This window comes from Miscanthus floridulus, chromosome 6, assembly GCF_019320115.1.
Source record: "Miscanthus floridulus cultivar M001 chromosome 6, ASM1932011v1, whole genome shotgun sequence".
In the NCBI taxonomy this organism is placed as follows: domain Eukaryota; kingdom Viridiplantae; phylum Streptophyta; class Magnoliopsida; order Poales; family Poaceae; genus Miscanthus; species Miscanthus floridulus.
Window position 1 is genome coordinate 119,883,737 of NC_089585.1, and position 17,270 is coordinate 119,901,006.

Consider the following 17,270-nt stretch of genomic DNA (forward strand, 5'->3'; position numbering starts at 1 on the left):
GCGAGTATGGCGCGGTGTGGTGTCGCACCACACCCTGATGTGCACAGTACGCAACGAACTCCACCGAAGTGAATTCGCTGCCACGATCAGTCCACAGCACGTGCAGCTTCTTGCTGCTCTCTACCTCCGTGCATGCCTTGAACTTCTTGATCGCCTTTGCCGCCTCGTCCTTGCTCATCAGGAGTTGCAGCCACATATAGTGTCTATAATCATCCATGAGCAGGAGGAAGTACCGCCGACCATAGTTTGTGGTGGCGTGATTGGTCCACAGAGATCGCCGTGGATGAGCTCAAGAGCGTCCACCGTGTGATACTAGGCCGCCTCCTCTGCTTTCTGACTAGGTAGCTATCACATAGCTCGCCTCTATGCTTGATGTGGGATAGCCCTCGGACCATCTTCTCTAGCCGACCGAGTGCGTCGAAGCTAAGATGGCCGAACCGGGCATGCCACAGCCACGGCTCCTCGGTGTGCCGTGCTGCTAGGCACATCGGCTGCTCCACCTTCAAGTTGAGTAGGTACAATTGATTACGTGAGCGTTTTACCTTTACGAGAAGACGCCGCTCTCGATACCGAATCTTTAGGATCTCGCTCTCGATCAGTACCTCGCATCCGCGCTTGTCCAGCTACTCGATGCTGACGATGCTTGAACGTAGCTATGGGATGTAGTACACATTCATCAGCGCGCGATGCTCACCATTCTAGCACCTAAAGATGATAGTGTCGCGCCCTCGGATCACCACCCTTGAGTCATACTGAACTTCACCGTGCCGGTCATATTACCGTCGAACTAGGAGAAGGCTTCCTTGGAGACCGTCATGTGGTTGCTGACGCCGGAGCCCAGGTACCACCACTGTTCCTGTTCGCCACCCACACGTTCGAGGTGGACTTGGGTGCACGGTTCGTTGAGGTTGACAGCCTTCAGAGCCTTGCCATGCCCTTTCACCGCCATCACCTCTCCCTTCTCCTTAGCCTTAATGTCGTGCAGTGCACATAATGTTGCTATCAGGAGAGTGGCCTCATCATCCTCATCAACCTGCTCTAAATGAGCCTCAGTCTTCTTCTCCTGCTTGCGATTTGGGCACTCCTTTGCCTAATTGTCCATCTTCCCACAACACCGGTAGGCATTGGGATCGCCTTCTTGTTCTTCTTCTTTGAAGAAGCCTTGCCACGACGCTTGTCATCGTCACTGCGGCTATAGGAGGCTTCACTGAACTTCTTTTGGGTAGCCCACTCCTCCTCTATCAGCAGCACCTTGCCGCTGTCCGTGCGCTCGTCCATCGTCCACAGACGGCCTGTCACATTCTCAATGGTGAGGGTGAACAAGTCCAGCATCGTCTCTATGGAGAGAGCGATCTAGATATATTTCACCGGCACAGAGTGGAGGTACATGGAGACCGCCTTTTGTTCGTCGATGGTAACGTCGTGGCTTCTCAGCTTGCTGATGAGCGACTACAGGCGGAGGGAGAAGTCCTCCACTGACTCACCATCCTTGAACTTGAGGGTAACGTACTCCTGCTTTAGCAGCTGGGCCGTCGCCTTCTTTGCACGGTCGGAGCTGACGCGCATCACTGCAATGACCTCCCATGCCTCCTTAGTAGAGTTCTTCGCCCCAACGGCTCCCTGTAATCCGTTGGCACAGCAGCGAGGATAGTCTCCAATGCTGACATATCATCTTCTTCGTTGTCAGTGCCCTTATCAATGGCATTCCAGAGCAGTCGGGCTCTGAGCTTCACCTTTATGGTCACCGCCCACTCGCCATAGTTGGTGCGAGTCAGCGTCGGCCAACTGATGCCGCTGATCTCCCGCACCGTGCGCACGACGACCTTCTGTCATGGCTGGGTAGCCACAACAGCGTCGCTGCTGTCGCCCATCTCCAAACCGTCCGTCATCGCCAGCGGTTAGTCCGGCGACGGCGCTTGTACGGCTCTGACATCACTTGTTGGTCCCGAGATCTCCGATACGGGTGAGCCAACCGCTCACCGTCGTTGCCGACCACACACACTACAGCTGGAGGTAGAAGAAGGGAGGGAGAACAGAGCGCACACACACAGTATAAGCACAAGCATTGGCCGGAGCTCTACAGAGTAGATGGCAAAACTGAATTCGCTCAGCTTTACTGAGTTGCTGTGGGAAGCTATATATACAACTCTACCCATCTAATCCTAGTACACAGACATGCCAGGCTGTCATGCTGCTACAGTGATTAGATATGACAACAGGGCTGACTTTGACATCTGCCCCTGCTGTGGCTACAGTGCGGCAGGAGAGCCTTTCAGCGCCTGCTCCTACCGCGGCTACATTGCAACAGTAGGGAAGTCCTTTCAACGCATGCTTCTACCGCACGTACAAGCGAGGGAGCAGCATATTACTTTACCAAGCCGATGAACTGTCGAAGGACCAGGACTCTGAACTGGCAAGCTCGAGGCGAGTCTGCGGACTGGATCTACCCCTCCTCCTCTCTTCCTCCTCCTCCCAACTACCAGTTTATGTATCCATAATATTCTAGTGTGTTCTAGAGACTCGATTTGTGTTACTGTATTCGATATGTGAGTTGGATTCGATTGAGATCGGTGACAGACTTGTCTAAATGTACCTATACTGGACTGAACGCCCTTGAAAACAAGGTCAAACAGCTGGTGCTGAAGGAGCTGAATAAGTTGTGGGACAAGGAGGATTCTCGCACTCAAACACCCTCGTGGACGATTCCCCTTACAAAGCTCTGCGCAATCCGGTACTGCCTTTTTCCCCTTCGTTCCTACTTCATACGTAACGTCTACCACAGCTGGTAATGCTCGCTTCTGGACTTGGCTGTATATACTTCACACACTTGACACATGCATTGTCTTCCTTTGATGCATGTCTGCTGTACGTGCAGCCGCACACCGCTATTTTCCCTCGGCCCTACGGCTACAGGAGCCTGTTCGCTGGCTCGTATACGATCGTGGATTATAAGTTGAAATAGTATTTTTCTCTTACACCAAACCACCCACAGTAAATAATTCACGATCGTTTACGACGAAACGAACAAGCTAAACGACAAGGGCCTTGTTTACTTTGCTGAAAAAACAAGTCGAAACACTGTTTCAGCTGATTTATCGTGAGAGAAAAACACTGTTTTAATTGAAAAACAAGCTGAAAAGTATGGATTATAAGACAAACGAACAGCGCGCATGATGCACCGGGTAATATAATATAATAAGCTTCGGTCGACTTCGTCAGACACTCAGACTAGTAATAAAATAAGGCGTAGTTACATTCTGCTTAGAATGTAGTAATGCATAGTTGAAGAGTGGCTAATGTTATGGGTTAACAATGCCCCATGAGCAGGACCTGGTGGAGAATTTCGCTTGTACCTGGAGACCCTTGCCACTGCAGACGATGTTCAGCGTTACGTCAGGAGCACCCTTTTGGTCAGCCCCCCATCACGGAGAGTGACCCGGACTGGAACTTCTACAAGCGAATACTACTACGACTCGAGTAGATAGAAGAAAGGAAGGAATCGCTGAGGCTGCTGTTGAAGAGAAGGTGGTGGAAGAGGTAGCAAGGCTGAGTTGCAATGCAAGCAATTTCGATGGTCAATTTCCCTGACGTTGTTGTCGTCCCTGCTAGCAGGATCAGATGCAGTCACTTGTTTGTTTGTGTTTTTGTATTGGATATTATGACATGCCAGCATTCAGTTTTTTTCAGTACGTTGTCTTACTGAATTGGGTGTTATTATGAACGAGCTTGGTGCTCCAATTTTCGATTACACTTGCATGTTTGCTTGTAGCAGTAAGTAGGTCAAAATCGTTTCATGTTCTTCCTTTAAAAAAACTAAAAAAAAAACGTTTCATGTTTCTTCAACTGAAGCCCACACCGGCCCAGGCACCAGTAGCCTAGCTTCCTGGCGGACTCACAGCCCAGTAGCAGCAAAAGCAACCACACCACGGCCCAGCTCTCATAAACTCTCCGCTCCATACGACCCGCCGCCACCGCCGCCGGTCTACTCCGTCCGCGCCAGGCGGCGGCCGTCACGCTCTCTCTAGACCAGCGCAGCGACCGTCACCGACTCGCCACCGTCTCCCGGCGCCAGCGGAGGCCAGGATGGCATTCATCGCCAGAGGTGCAGGATCCTCCTCCGCATTCATTTGTTGTCGGTTTTCGCTCTGTCTGATTGTAGTTGCGCACCAAAAAAAGTTCTACTTTGGAAATGTATGTTTGGTGAAATTCTGAATCTGGCATCCGTAAAAAGAGGGGTATACATAGCTCCCAGCTGGAGATCCACTGTCAAAATCAGCCTGACTAGTATTTTGTTTTTTTCCCTTATTCAAGTTTGAATCATGTGCCTCCAGTATTTTCGGTCACGCCCTTTTCGTATTTTGGATGCATCTGCACTCAACTCACATGATTGGGATGGAGAAGAAAGCCAGACAGATTCCCACTGATTTTCCAAAACGATGTTATTAGCCAGCTGCTTCCGATCAATCACATCACATCATTACCGAATCTCGTATGTGAATGCCTTTTGGTTCCTTTGTGAACGCAGGATGCCTTCAGGGCGTGTGTTGAAAAATGCCTTTTTCTTCTTCCAACTATATGCACAGTGCTGATTGGTAGAAGAAATAGATGGGTCCCTAGTGATTCTGACAAATGATGTTACAGACAGCATGTGGTTTCTTTTCTGGTGCGTGTTAGATACCAACAGCCTGTTCGCTTAGTCATAAACGATCGTAAATTTCCAGCCAGAACAGTATTTTTCTCTCACACCAAACCAGCCAGCAGTAATAATACACGATCGTATCCAAGATTTTGCTACTATTTTGGTAGTATTTCTAAGTTTTGCAGCCTCTTAATTTGTACTAGATGTGATCGACTGACCAAAAGCTTCTGTTGTCACTGTCAGCAACTGGAGTAGAGGAAGGAAGAAGGCGCAGGCTGCAATCTGCATGTTAGGAGGAAGCTGCTGGACAGCTTCCGGCATGGCATCCGGTTTGCATACTAGAGACTGGCTTGGGTGGTTAGGAACGGAATTAAGTGATGCTTCTAGATAGGCAGTGCCCCTTCAGTCGGGATACCTGGCACCACTGCTTGCAGCCGCTCGGTTTGCAGAATCTGTTGCCCCCAGCAGATACCGATCTTGCCTCCTGGTGGTTGTCCTCACGTTTGCAGCTTACAGCTACCACCAGGAAGGGCTTTGATGCGCTAGTGCTGCTGATCACTTGATGTTGTGGAAGGAGCGCAATTGCCGAGTTTTCGATAGCAGATCGACGACCTCCCAGAACCTGGCCCTTGCTATCCGCTCCGAGGGCAACCTCCGGCTCCAAGCTGGTTACAGGGCCCTGTCGTGCTTGCTGGCTTTGGTCACTAACTGATGCTTCAACAATGTGTCGTCAAGTCGCTCAATTAGTCAAAATGTAGACATCCAATTGTAATCCGTCCGTGTTTGTGTTGGCGCCTGGCACCTCGCCGAGGCAAGCCGCTTGTTGTTTTCCGAACCTTCTGCCTTAATGAAATACGTGCAGCGCACGATCTCAAAAAAAAAAAAAAATGCTTCTAGTCTATAGATAGTATGTGTAGTGATTTGTGAAGTTTCTTCTCAATTATATGCAAGCCAGCAATGATTCCCCGTCTCTTAGGACCTAGCATGTATTAAAAATATAGGGAGGTCAGCCAAGCACGAGTCAATTCATATTTCATAAACTAAACCCCTCTCCTGCATTGGAAGGAGATGCAGGGTTCGTATCTCAGTCGGGATTTAAAATTTAGGTGGAATTTCATCGAAATTTTACAAAATTTGGTAATTTCTGGGGAGGCCAAAAGAAAATTCTAATAACCAAATCAAAACACCTGATCCTCAGCACAAAGGCTTCAGGAAGCAGTTGATGTGCTGATGCTTGCTCCTTTCTTTTGAGGAATGGCTGATGAACACTGACATATATCAGAGCAAGACTTTAGCAAAGCTTGTCTAGTTTCTACTTACTAGTGGTAATGTACGCGTGGCGTGCACTTGGTAATTTTATAAATTATTTAAGAGGGTTTGAATATAGTTAGAAAATAAATTAAATTAATTAATATTGGCCCTTCATGCTCTCACTCCCTCATCATATCCTTCATGCATATGCAGTCATCTTTGATTTTTTTCACAGGAACTAAACAAACAAATGAGTAGATATAGTTATTTAATTGTTTATTAGCACAAGAGACCCCAACAATAGTTTCAAGAGTTCTCTCATAGGAACAAGATAGGCTAGTTGGAGGTGTGGCGTCTTCCAATTCATTCAACAGCCTCTTCTTCTCGTCTTCGGATTTCTCCTGCGCATTCTTCATCTGCGGAAGCAACCAAAGCAACAACTTCTTAGTGTGAGGCAGCAGCCATCAACTACATCCAATAGCATAGCAATCATTACCTGAGGGAGGAATAGAATTTTTTTTTAAACGTGCATACAACAAAAGCAGCTGCTGCCAACTCACCATGATAACAAGGATTCAATCAAAAACAGCGACAAAGTCGGGGAAGAGAGTCAGCGCGTGCTTGATGTGTCCATGTCCCCACTGTGCTCCGTCTCGATGATCTCCTGGGTGTCAAACACCATATATCCCAGGAAAACCAGGAGGCCCAAGTAGAGCTGCAGCAGTGTAGGTGGCCATCCATGACCATGTTGCAGTCAGTCAGCTTGGTTCCATGCTTTCTTATTACAATGCGACAAAGAATTTAAGTTTGTAGGGTATAAAAAGCAAGTTTATTCACCTTAAACGAAGGTGGAACTGGTGTGACCAAAGATTGAAGTAGCAAACTGCAGCCAGAGAAGAATGGAGAGGCCAGATGAAAGCAGACCGCTGAGGTACAGGTACTCCCTGCACTTGGCGATGATGGCAGTGCCAGAGAAGCATCCAAAAGCAATTGCGGTTCCGACGAACGCCGTCACGAGAATCCTGGTAGATGAGCAGAGCAAAAGCAGTTCAATAAAGCAGACCACAAGTACTCTCTCGATCAGCTCAAGAGATCTTCATTCTTTTGGTGTAAATTCTAGCTAATGCAATGTGGCCATCCTGGCATAATGTCATCTAAACTACCAGTACCAGATCGAACCGAATACAACTAACCAATGGCTAAACAAAAACAAAATTCCTTTCTCCACAAGTATTACTTACAAGTATTGTATATATTAGATTCGGAATTTCACCGCTTAGCCTTTTTTGAGCCAAGTCCCTATGGTGCATATCACATTAGATTAAACCCAATTAATACCACATAATACTTTATTAGGACTTACAATATATTCAAATTTGGAAGTTGAGAGTGTGTCAATGGAATCACCCCTGCCAGCTCAATGCACCACCATACATGTGTCAAAATCCTATAAAAACAGGAAACAACACCAATACACCATACATGATGAAACAAGCATTGTGGATCATTTTGTTTAACTTATATCTGGAATGAATAATATAACTTACAAGTTCTCAACTCTCAAGGTGCTTCAACTTAGATATGGAGAATGGTGTATCTCTTTCCAGATTGTTAGAGAACAAGTCCCTGGATCAAAATAGCATTGCTGTTAGGAAGTATTTCATATAGAAATATAGGGATGGTAATCAAGGGCACAAGAAATGCCAATTTCACAAGGAAAAACCCTGCAAAAGAAAAAAAAAGAGGGGGAGCCCTGAGGCTAAAAAGACCATTTTTGAAAAAAGAAAATAACATAAGCAAAACTGAAACCTACTTACATAGTTTCAAGCAACAAACAATCACCAATCTCATCAGGGTTCTGTCCCGAGAGTCCATTCGACTTCAAATCGTCATCTGAAATTCATATGAGGAAACAATGCACCATCACTACATCAAAGTTTGCAGCTATAGAAAGAAGACAGATACTGCTCCAATTCAGAAATACACTTTAGAATTACAATTTAGTTATTTTGTATATAGAAAAATGTCACAAGTTATCTGTATCAAATTTTATTGACAAGCATACAAAAAAATTTAAAAGTAATCCCTTCAACAATAGGCAATTTGGTTGAATCAGTGATGATACATTTGCGAACATGGAAGTAAATTAACTCTAGACCATGCATTATGCAAAGTAAAATTTGTCACGTTATTTTTTTTAACACAAATACTGCCCTAGAATATGTAAGTAAACTGACACTGAGGATCAAAAAGCAGAAACATAATATAAAAAGCTTTCGGCATAAAGTACTAATTGCTGGACCCTAATCTCAGGGTTGGATTACAGCAAGCTGCACATATTAGTCATCGTAGCCACTACTGGGGCTTCGATCCCGTTTAATTTGCAAGCTGGTATTATTTGGAACTCATGACAGTAGCAGGCTAAATAATAGCAGTATAGATCAATAGGTGAAAGTAGAAGAGAAAGCAATCCAGTTTGATTGGCGAGATGGTATTATTTGGAACCCATGAATCAGCAGTATAGACCAATAGTTCAAAGCAATCAAGGAAATAGACAGACTCAAGATCAGTCAGAAAAATAGATAGACATACATAATTTCTTCTCCATCCTCTCGCACAACCCCTAAGCATGCCACTATTAATGATTTTTTCAACCCCTCGATGGCTCGATGGAAGTTTCAGTCTGATTTCGGATCAAAACAGGAAAAACAGCGATGCATCAAACCCTAAAAAATTGAATGCACAGAATCCTAATCTATAGGGCATCGGCTAAAGATTGGATGTGGAGGCAGAATCGCATGGCTGTTAACCTGAAGGTCGCTCGAAGATGACGTGCGCAACATGGAGGATGCTTAGCCGATCTCCATCTCCCCAAGCGCCGCTGCAGCAGCCTGCTCCATCAGACCATCACCGGCCACCTGGCAAAAAATGGCACGGAGGGGAGATTGACAACAGAGAAAGCGTGTTTCATCACATAAGTATGGTCCTTTTCGTCTTGGGGTCCACCTGTCAAATATCTATCAACTGTTAGATGTAAAATTAAAAGACATCCGAGGGTGGAGAACTTGGGTGGGTAGGGAGTTTTTATGTGACAGGTATTTTTCAATTCATTCGCTCCTTTATAGTGTAGAACAGATAGATATAGATAGATAGACTAGGACCCAAAAAGATTGAAGCATGTTGTGAACTGTCTATTTTTCTTACTCGATTGACTATGCCTGCAGGACGGAAATATTTCATTGTTCTGAAACACCGGCCGTCCACCACTTGGGCACCTGAGAGCCGTCCGATCTGAGTTATGCAGCCTGGATCAGACCAATGGCAGAGACGCCAGCAAAGGGTGAAGCAGAGGCCAGCTGCTCACTTGGTCGGCAAAGTATACAACCTGCATTCTGCAACTACTAGCAACAGCACAAGGCAGAGTGCAGCAATAGCATCTGCAAATTGGCAGCTGCAGCTAGCACTAGCAGCGTCTGCTATCGCATTTGCACGGTCACAGATTGTGACCTACCTCGTTCTAGGTACGATTCAGGCCATGAAACAACAACAGTTAACATACCAACACAATCATCAATCCATACATGTCAAACTTTAACCTTTACTGATAATATTTACAAGATTTCAGAAGGCCAAATGCTTCAACAGTTTTGAAACTACATACCATTTGAGCATCACTACCCTTTTTTCTCAATCATGCAGGAAAAGAAGTAATGTCGCTCAAATGTTATGTAGTTGCAGAACTGTTGAAGCATTCGGTTTTCTTTTTTTTCACCTTTTTTTTTCTTTTTCTATATTTTTCATTTTTTCAGAGGAAGCATTCATCTACCTAGAATGTTATGCATCAGTAAAACTTGGTGGAAAGGAGGCTGCTGAGGAGACAAAATTGTTGGCACCTCCTTACCACAGCTACTAACCCCCTTGGCTTGGCAGGGAGACCACCTAACTAATCAGCCCATCAGTTCTTCTTAGGTAAGTATTTAGGTGTTGAGCGCCTTGCCTTCCTAGTAAGAAGGTGGTCGGAGTTCCCTTAGGCGTCGAACAACATGCTTCATTGTGGGCCTAGAAGCAAGAGACTCCTGCGTGCACCGGACGGCCAGGTTCAGGAACTCAACCAGATCATCATGCGGGGCCTTCTCCCACAAGCCTTCGATGAAGAACTCACGAACCCTGCCTCTTTGGATAAGCTTCACAGCCCAGCTGACAATGTTGAAACCATTTCCATATGGAGAAAATGATGGGTCCAGTGTTTTCTTGTCTGAAATCAGCTCCAGCAGCACAACTCCGTAGCTGTAGACATCTGCCTTGTCAGACACGCGGCATGTCATTGCATACTCAGGAGCCACATAACCAAAAGTACCAGCAACATCCGTTGTAGCATGCGTTTCTGAGTTCCGGAGAAGCCTCGCCAATCCAAAATCAGAAAGGTAGGCGTTGCATTCATTGTCGAGCAATATGTTGTTTGGCTTGACATCTCGGTGCAGAATGCGGGGGACACATTCGTCATGCATGTACGCAAGCGCACGAGCAACATCCAGAGCAATCTTGTGAAGCCTTCTCCAGCTGATTGGCCTCTTACCCCTCTCTTGTATGAACCTTTCCAGGTTGCCACCTGGCAGATAGTTGTATATCAGAAACATCTCCGACTCGCTGATGTGGTACCCCAAGAGAGTGACAAGATGAGGATGACGGCATTGCCCAAGGATCCTCACTTCTGCTTGGAACTCCTTGTCGCCATGCTGCTTCCCAATAGCAAGCCTCTTTATTGCCACAAGAACTCCAGGTGCCACCTCGGCTCTGTATGTCACGCCAAAGCCGCCAGTGCCAATGCAGTTGCTAGCATTGAAATTCCCAGTGGCGCGGACCACAGTCTCATATGTCAGGGGGGCTCCAATTTCAACATCGGCGAAAATCTTGATTTCCCTTCCCCTAAAAGAGCGCTTTGATGCTCTCTGAGGCCATTTCCTTGTGCAGATGCACAGGGTGAGTGCAACTAACAGAACCACAACAATGGCTGATGCTGAAGCTATGGCAACAATCTCTTTGATACCCAAGCCACCATCACCATTGCTGCTACTGCTGCTGCTGGGGCTGTCATTAGAAGTGCCTGGCCTTGTCTCAGTCAGCTCACGGATAATTGCTGGCATAGGAGAAACAGGAAACAGTTCACCAGTAACTGAATGAACAGTAAATACATGAACTGGTGAGGCGGCAGCAGCAGCATTAACACCAGCAGTTATCTCCTCCTCCCCAGATAGTTTGTTGTTGTCAAGCAGTAAAACAGTTTGATTTCGCAGTGCCACAAGATCAACAGGAACCTCCCCTGATAGAGAATTGTTGGACAGATTAAGAAATTCCAGCGACCCCAGCTGGCCCAAACCGGAAGGTATCTCACCGCTGAAATTATTGCCGGACAACGAGAGAAATTTCAGGTTCTTCAGCTCCGCGAGGCCTGAGGGAAGCCGGCCGTGGAGCAAGTTGCCGCTGAGATCCATCCGGACGAGGCTTCCGCAATGGAGGAGCGCCGGCGGCACGCCGCCAGTGAGCCTGTTCCCGGACAGGTTCAGAACCCGGAGACGCGCGAGCTCCCCAATCCGCGGCGGGATGGTTCCAGCCAACGAATTGGAGGACAGGCACAGGCGCCGGAGCGCGGCGCAGCTCCCCAGCGCCGGCGGGATTGCCCCGCTCAGCCGGTTCCCGGAAAGGTCCAAGCTTTTCAGCCCTTCGGGGAAGGTGGCCGGCAGGCGGCCACGGAGGGAGTTGCCGGCGAGGTTGAGCACCTGGAGGCGCCGCAGCCGCCAGAGCTGAGGAGGAATCTCGCCGCGGAGCCCCGCCGAGGGAAAGGCGAGCGATTTGAGCTCGGTGAGGCGAGCGACCGCCGGGGACAGCTCCCCTGCGAGGCGGCCGCCGGGTGGGGACGGGAGCGCGAGGGCCACGACGCGCCCGGACCCCGCGTCGTCGCAGGTGACCCCCGGCCAGGAACAGTGGTGGGCGCCGGACTCCGGCGACCACTGGCGGAGAGCGTCGACGGAGCCGGCGCCGGAGGTGAGGCCGTGCTTGAGGTGGAGCAGCGCCGGCATGTCGTCCTGCTGCTCCGGCAAGGACGACGGCGAGGACGCGACGGAGGCGGTGAGGAGGAGGAGGTGGAGAGCGAAGAGGACGGCGGTGGTGGCGGAGCGACGGAGGAAGGCCATCTCCGGCCAGTCGCCGACGAGGACCAGGACCTGGACCTCCTCGAAGCGCCAAGCGGGACGGGAGCGGTGGTGGGGAGCTTTGTCTGGGTCAGTCAATGGAGACCGAGTGACTCCCCGAGTCTGCCGACTGCTGTCGAAGTGTCGATGACTCGGAGACTAGTACTTGTACACGCGGTGGGGCCCACGCCTGGGGGTTGAACTTTCATAGGTCGGGAACGGAGGAACGTGGAGTGATTTCAGCGAATGCGAGGCGGTTCGGTTTCTTCGGTTTTCTAAAATTTCGATTTCCAAAAAATTTCTTCGGTTTTCTAAAATTTCGATTTCCAAAAAATAACTCTCGATCGGTTTGCTAAAATTTCAAAAACCGACTAATTTTGGTTCGGTTTTTCGGTTAAAACCGAATAAACAGATGCAAGAAAACATCAGACAGGATTTAGAACTGACAGCATAGCACAGTATAAACTTGCACAACATAGTATATTATTTGAAGACTCAAGACTGTTACAAACTTAACAATTAAATGCTCAAATCAAATATTACAAATTTGCAGTTCATTCTTGATAATAAACCACAGTAATCCATCAGTTTTGATAAACAACAAGAAAAAAACAGATTCCAACCAGCAGGACTACCGACTATTCGGTTTCTTGGTACTTCGGTTCGGTATGGCATAGAAGTCGAAGCCAAAGCCGAACACCAAACTTCACAGAACTGGAAACTGAAAAACCGAACTACCGACTATTCGGTTCGGTTCGGTGTTCGGTTTTTGGTGAAAAAGTGCCCAGGGTGATTTGTGGTGTTCAATTGTTCATTGGTGCGTCGCCGGCTCCTCAAGCTGTTTGGTAGGGATTCTTGAAGCTGTTTTGGGTGGCTGCCCGTTGCCTACCAAGCGGGTCGAGAAGGCGCCGCTCCTTGCGTGAAGCGCCGTATTTCCCTGTCTCTAGAGCAGTAGGAGAGAGGAGGAGCCGAGTCGTGGCTGATTTCAGTTGATTAGTGTTATGTGAGAAAGAATAAGCTGAAACGTGATCAGCCAAACACGCTTTAGCTTCGCCTAGCTCCATCCATCCTGTTTGTGGGCCCACCCAAAAATGCCCTTCCTCGACCAGGCGCCGTCGAAGCGCTGGCATTGGCACGGTCGCTGGCGGGGGCACGGGTCAGTGACGAGCGCAGGGCGCGGGCCGCCTTCGTGTGCAGGGGGCGCGAGCGCATGCACACCGGAGACGGAGAAGAGCACTGGCCCGAGGAAGATGATCTGGAGACAAGGCAGGGGCGAGGCGACGGCTGGGGAGGCGTGGCCGCGACACGGGGAAGCGGAGGCGGCGGCGCGGGAAGGCGCGAGGAAACGGATGCGGCGGCGCGAGGAGGCTCGAGGAAGGCGGAGGCGTTGGCTCGGAGGCACAAGGACGTTCGACAGAGCAGTGCGGAGAAGAGAAATAGGAGCGCGACGGGAGGAGAGTAAGGCAGGTGAGTACCGAGGAGGGTTTGCGCATGGACGCCTCCATGTTCATAGGAAGGAATTTCAGTTTCACAAAATCACGCAAATTTAACCACGCGGATTTAATTTTGCCTACGATTTAGCAGTGGCACAAGGTAGTTCGGTAGTGTAGTTACCAAGTTTTTTTTTTCCTTTTCTTTATTAGCTTCTCGTATATACTGATAAAATTTCTTGTTTCCAAAAAAAAAAAAAGGAAAGACAAACACTCATCACTGTCGTCGAACACAGCATTCCAGGGATGCTCAACCGTCCTTGTTAGGGGGGCATTTGTGTGTGTTGATAGATAGCCCGTACAACAAAACAAATATTTAATTATTATTAGTTTCACGGATGTTCAACGTCCCGGATCGGCTTATCAGTCCTGATATAGTGTTTTTCTCTTATAATAAAATAGCATCAGTCGGCTTATAAGCCACAGAAACAATCAAGCGAACAGGTTGCCTGTGCGTGTATGCGCATACCTTCGCATTGTATATGGTTGTAGGACACATGACCTAAATAAGCGGCAATGCCTTTCTTGTTTCTAGAACATACCAGTGACTTCATTCAAGTCCCAGACACTTTTATTCTTTTTTTTATATTTCTCTCACTTAAGTGTCTACTTGTCCGTGGTCTCATATTCTACAAACAACTCTATAACTATTTTTAGTAAATAATATATTTATAAACTTATAGGACACACTACCTTTCCAACCAGTACATCTTGGGTATTAGTACCACCCATAGAGACACATGCACCACGTTTTGCCTATGATTTAGCAATGGCACAAGTAATTTGCATAGTTAGTTACCACCTTTTTTCTTTACTTTATTATAGCATCTCGTAATGATAAAATTTCGTGTTCCCTCGAAAACAAGTGGAAAGAGAACTGTGAATGGTCAGGTCATACACATACGACACCACGTTAGCCGTGCATGGGTCGTGGGACACACTACCTCACTAAACGGTGGGTGGTGCCTTTTCTTTGATTTGGCACATATTGGTGATTTTCACTAAAATAGCTTTGGTGTCTTTTCTTTGACTCGGGGACATATTTCTCTTGGCAAGTGAGCCATAGATGGTATCTTTCTTGTGTTGGGCAGTTAGGCCATATGATAAAAATAGATACTTATTATTAATTTGGCCATGGAGAGTAACATCCGCATGAGTTACACGTAGCTTGCATTCATAATTGCACGTTGCTTATGGTTGTGGAACACACTACCTCACTCAGCGGTGGTGCCTTTTCTTTGTTTCTAGAAAATGTCGGTGACTTCATTTATTTCCCCATGCATTTTGTCCATTTATTCTATATTTCTCTCACCTAAGTGTCCACTTGTTTGTCGTCTTATGTTGTACGAACAAATTTATAAACTATTTTTAATAAACAATATTATAAACTTCTAGGACACATCGTCCTTCCAAGCAACACATCTTGATCATTGATAGCATCATGGAGACACCAATTTTTCATCTAGGCGATTGTGTCGCTAAGAAGAATTTCGGCTTGGAGGACACGTATTCTTTCTCGCATCCATAGCAAAAGACAATGTGTTCGGCTGGTACCCTTGTCCACTGTAGTTCGACTTATTTTGAATGATTCAATAGTGTTCTGTGAGAGAGAATAAGCTGAAACAATCCAAGACATGCTCAGCCGAACACGCTGGATAAGCGCATATTGTACGTACGATCAATAACCAATAAGGCAGGACCGTCGCTAGGAATTTGGGGTCCGAGAGCGAAATATAAGTTGGGGCGCTCATGTTCATCGGGGCTGGAATATTGCGAATGGCGCAGCGGCAGAATTACAAAACGAGATCACAACAGCATGGCCGATGGGCGGAGATACGGAGTCATGTAGAAGCAATTGCGAGTCTCTATGTTTCAATTGCCACAGTCGGCAGCTAAACATGATTGCATCATAAGTTATGTGTTAGAAACAAGAAACTAATAGAGAAGTGCTCGACTCCTGAGCTAAATACTCAAAATTTGAACTGATATTAGCAGCCATGGGATGTAAATTTTGGGCCCTCTGCCTTTTGGGGCCTGGGCGGTCGCTCACCTCGCTCATGGCCTTCAATGGCCCTGGAATAAGGAAATCATAAGCATTCATGGCTTCACGCTGCCTGCTACTAAAATGATGGGACATGGCTTCTGGAGTAAAAAACACTTTAGCCTCGATATTAGATTCATGAGCTGATTATTGCACTTGCCGCTTTCCTGAGCAGAATTCCCTTTTTTTCATTTTAACTATTAACTTAAAAAAAAAAGGTGAGCTATGTAATAGAGACAAGAGTTTAATCAGTTCTGTCCAAGTACCCCCTCCCTTAGGCCTATTTGCTTGGGTTAACAAAACATAACACAGGACGACACACCACCTTGGCAAACGGGGGGGGGGGGGGGGGGGGGGGGGGTTGGCACCTCGCTTTTATTTGGTTTGATATGGCTTCCCCTTGAACAAGTGATTTTATCTTTTTCTTATTCGTTTCTTTCTTTTAAGTAGGTGTGAAACCAGAGATAAACTTGTTGGCAATATCATATTCTTGGATAACCTTATAAATATTCTATCTAAAATAATAATTATTATAGGTTTATTGGGACACACCACCACGTCGAGTGCTGGTATGTTGCAAAACCACCCCATAAGTCATCAATTTCGTCCTTTCCATATTTACTTCGTTCATTTATCAATTGCTGCAGGTAGAAGTAAACTCCTTGATGTCTTATTTTATACTAGTATAATGCTCATGTTAACGTCACGGCTTTATCTTAGGGATCCACATGAAAAACAGGTGACCCAGTGCTTGATGGGTGGATCCCATGCAAAGGTGCGATGCGACGCGTCCCTTCGCCTGGGCCTCTTCGTCTCGGATATCGCAGCGGGTGGTTGAAAACGGTCACGGAAGCAGTTTTAGCAGTTAAAGAGTATAGAAATGATCGAAAATGGTTGTGAAACTAATTAAAAATAATAAAATTTTATGTTTAGTAAAATTCAAAAACGATATCATAATATAGAAAACGACATTTAGAATATTTCCGTACCCTTTTTCATCCTTGCGCAGCACTGGTGGCAGTCGCCGGCCGAGTCATGTCGGCGACAACGCGGCGGTCTCCCTATCTCCGACGACGAGGAGTCAATCCGATCCTCCGTGGCGGTCGTCGCCCCCGCTCCGGCCGGTCTCCCGCGCGTCTCGTTCTCCGGCGTGGAGCTGCAGCATACATATATGCGCACGAACGCCTCCATGCATGTTCCCAATATTTCTTCAAACTTGCAGGAAGAAATTTTGCAGAATCACGCGGATTAAGCCATGCGGATTTAATTTTGCATATGATTTAGCAATGGCGCAAGTAATTCCGTGGTATAGTTATCACCCTTTTTTCCCTTTTATTAATTTATTTATAGCATCTCGTAATGACAAAATTCTTGTTTCCAGAAAAAAAGTGGAAAGAAAATCGTACAAGGTCAGGTCGTCGTCGTACGTACACACATACACCACGTTATACAAGTTTCAACAGTCGTCACTGTCGTCAAACACGGCAGCCTCAACAGGCCGTTGCTCTTGCTTCCTCGGCGAGAAGAACCAAAAAAAAAAGCCTTCTACAGAAAAGAGAGATCGGAGGGAGAGAAAAAAAGAGAAATAGGAAGGAGGCAGGGCCTGCATGGCCTGTTTCGTGGGAAAGACCAGAAGGGCCTGGATTAAAATGGAAAACAAC

At 47.0% G+C, this 17,270-nt stretch overlaps 1 protein-coding gene and 1 non-coding gene across 5 annotated transcripts; one reads left to right on the plus strand and one right to left on the minus strand.

The window, feature by feature from the left end:
• The first annotated feature begins 4,386 nt into the window (after positions 1–4,386).
• Positions 4,387–4,465, plus strand: LOC136462073 (small nucleolar RNA R12). The gene has a single exon (XR_010760595.1). It is a non-coding gene; the product is annotated as a small nucleolar RNA R12 (small nucleolar RNA).
• Positions 4,466–6,064: 1,599 nt separating this feature from the next.
• Positions 6,065–12,199, minus strand: LOC136456752 (probable LRR receptor-like serine/threonine-protein kinase RPK1). 4 transcript variants are annotated; one of them, XM_066456710.1, is made up of 9 exons: positions 9,095–12,199; positions 8,701–8,808; positions 8,483–8,573; positions 7,708–7,783; positions 7,438–7,516; positions 7,254–7,337; positions 6,728–6,912; positions 6,451–6,605; positions 6,065–6,306 (listed from the first exon to the last, which is right to left on the minus strand). In XM_066456710.1, exon 1 carries the CDS (start codon positions 12,079–12,081, stop codon positions 9,892–9,894), a length of 2,190 nt encoding a protein of 729 aa, XP_066312807.1. In that variant the 5' UTR covers positions 12,082–12,199; the 3' UTR covers positions 6,065–6,306; positions 6,451–6,605; positions 6,728–6,912; positions 7,254–7,337; positions 7,438–7,516; positions 7,708–7,783; positions 8,483–8,573; positions 8,701–8,808; positions 9,095–9,891. The 4 variants fall into 4 exon arrangements, with proteins under 4 accessions (XP_066312807.1, XP_066312805.1, XP_066312808.1 ...); XM_066456708.1 differs by having other exon boundaries at positions 8,701–8,896; XM_066456711.1 differs by having other exon boundaries at positions 6,065–6,358; positions 8,701–8,896.
• Between the last annotated feature and the right edge of the window lie 5,071 nt (positions 12,200–17,270).

What these genes read in the sequence shown, in the direction of transcription:
- LOC136456752 (XM_066456710.1), bottom strand. Translation starts at nt 12,081, where the DNA reads ATGGCCTTCCTCCGTCGCTCCGCCACCACCGCCGTCCTCTTCGCTCTC.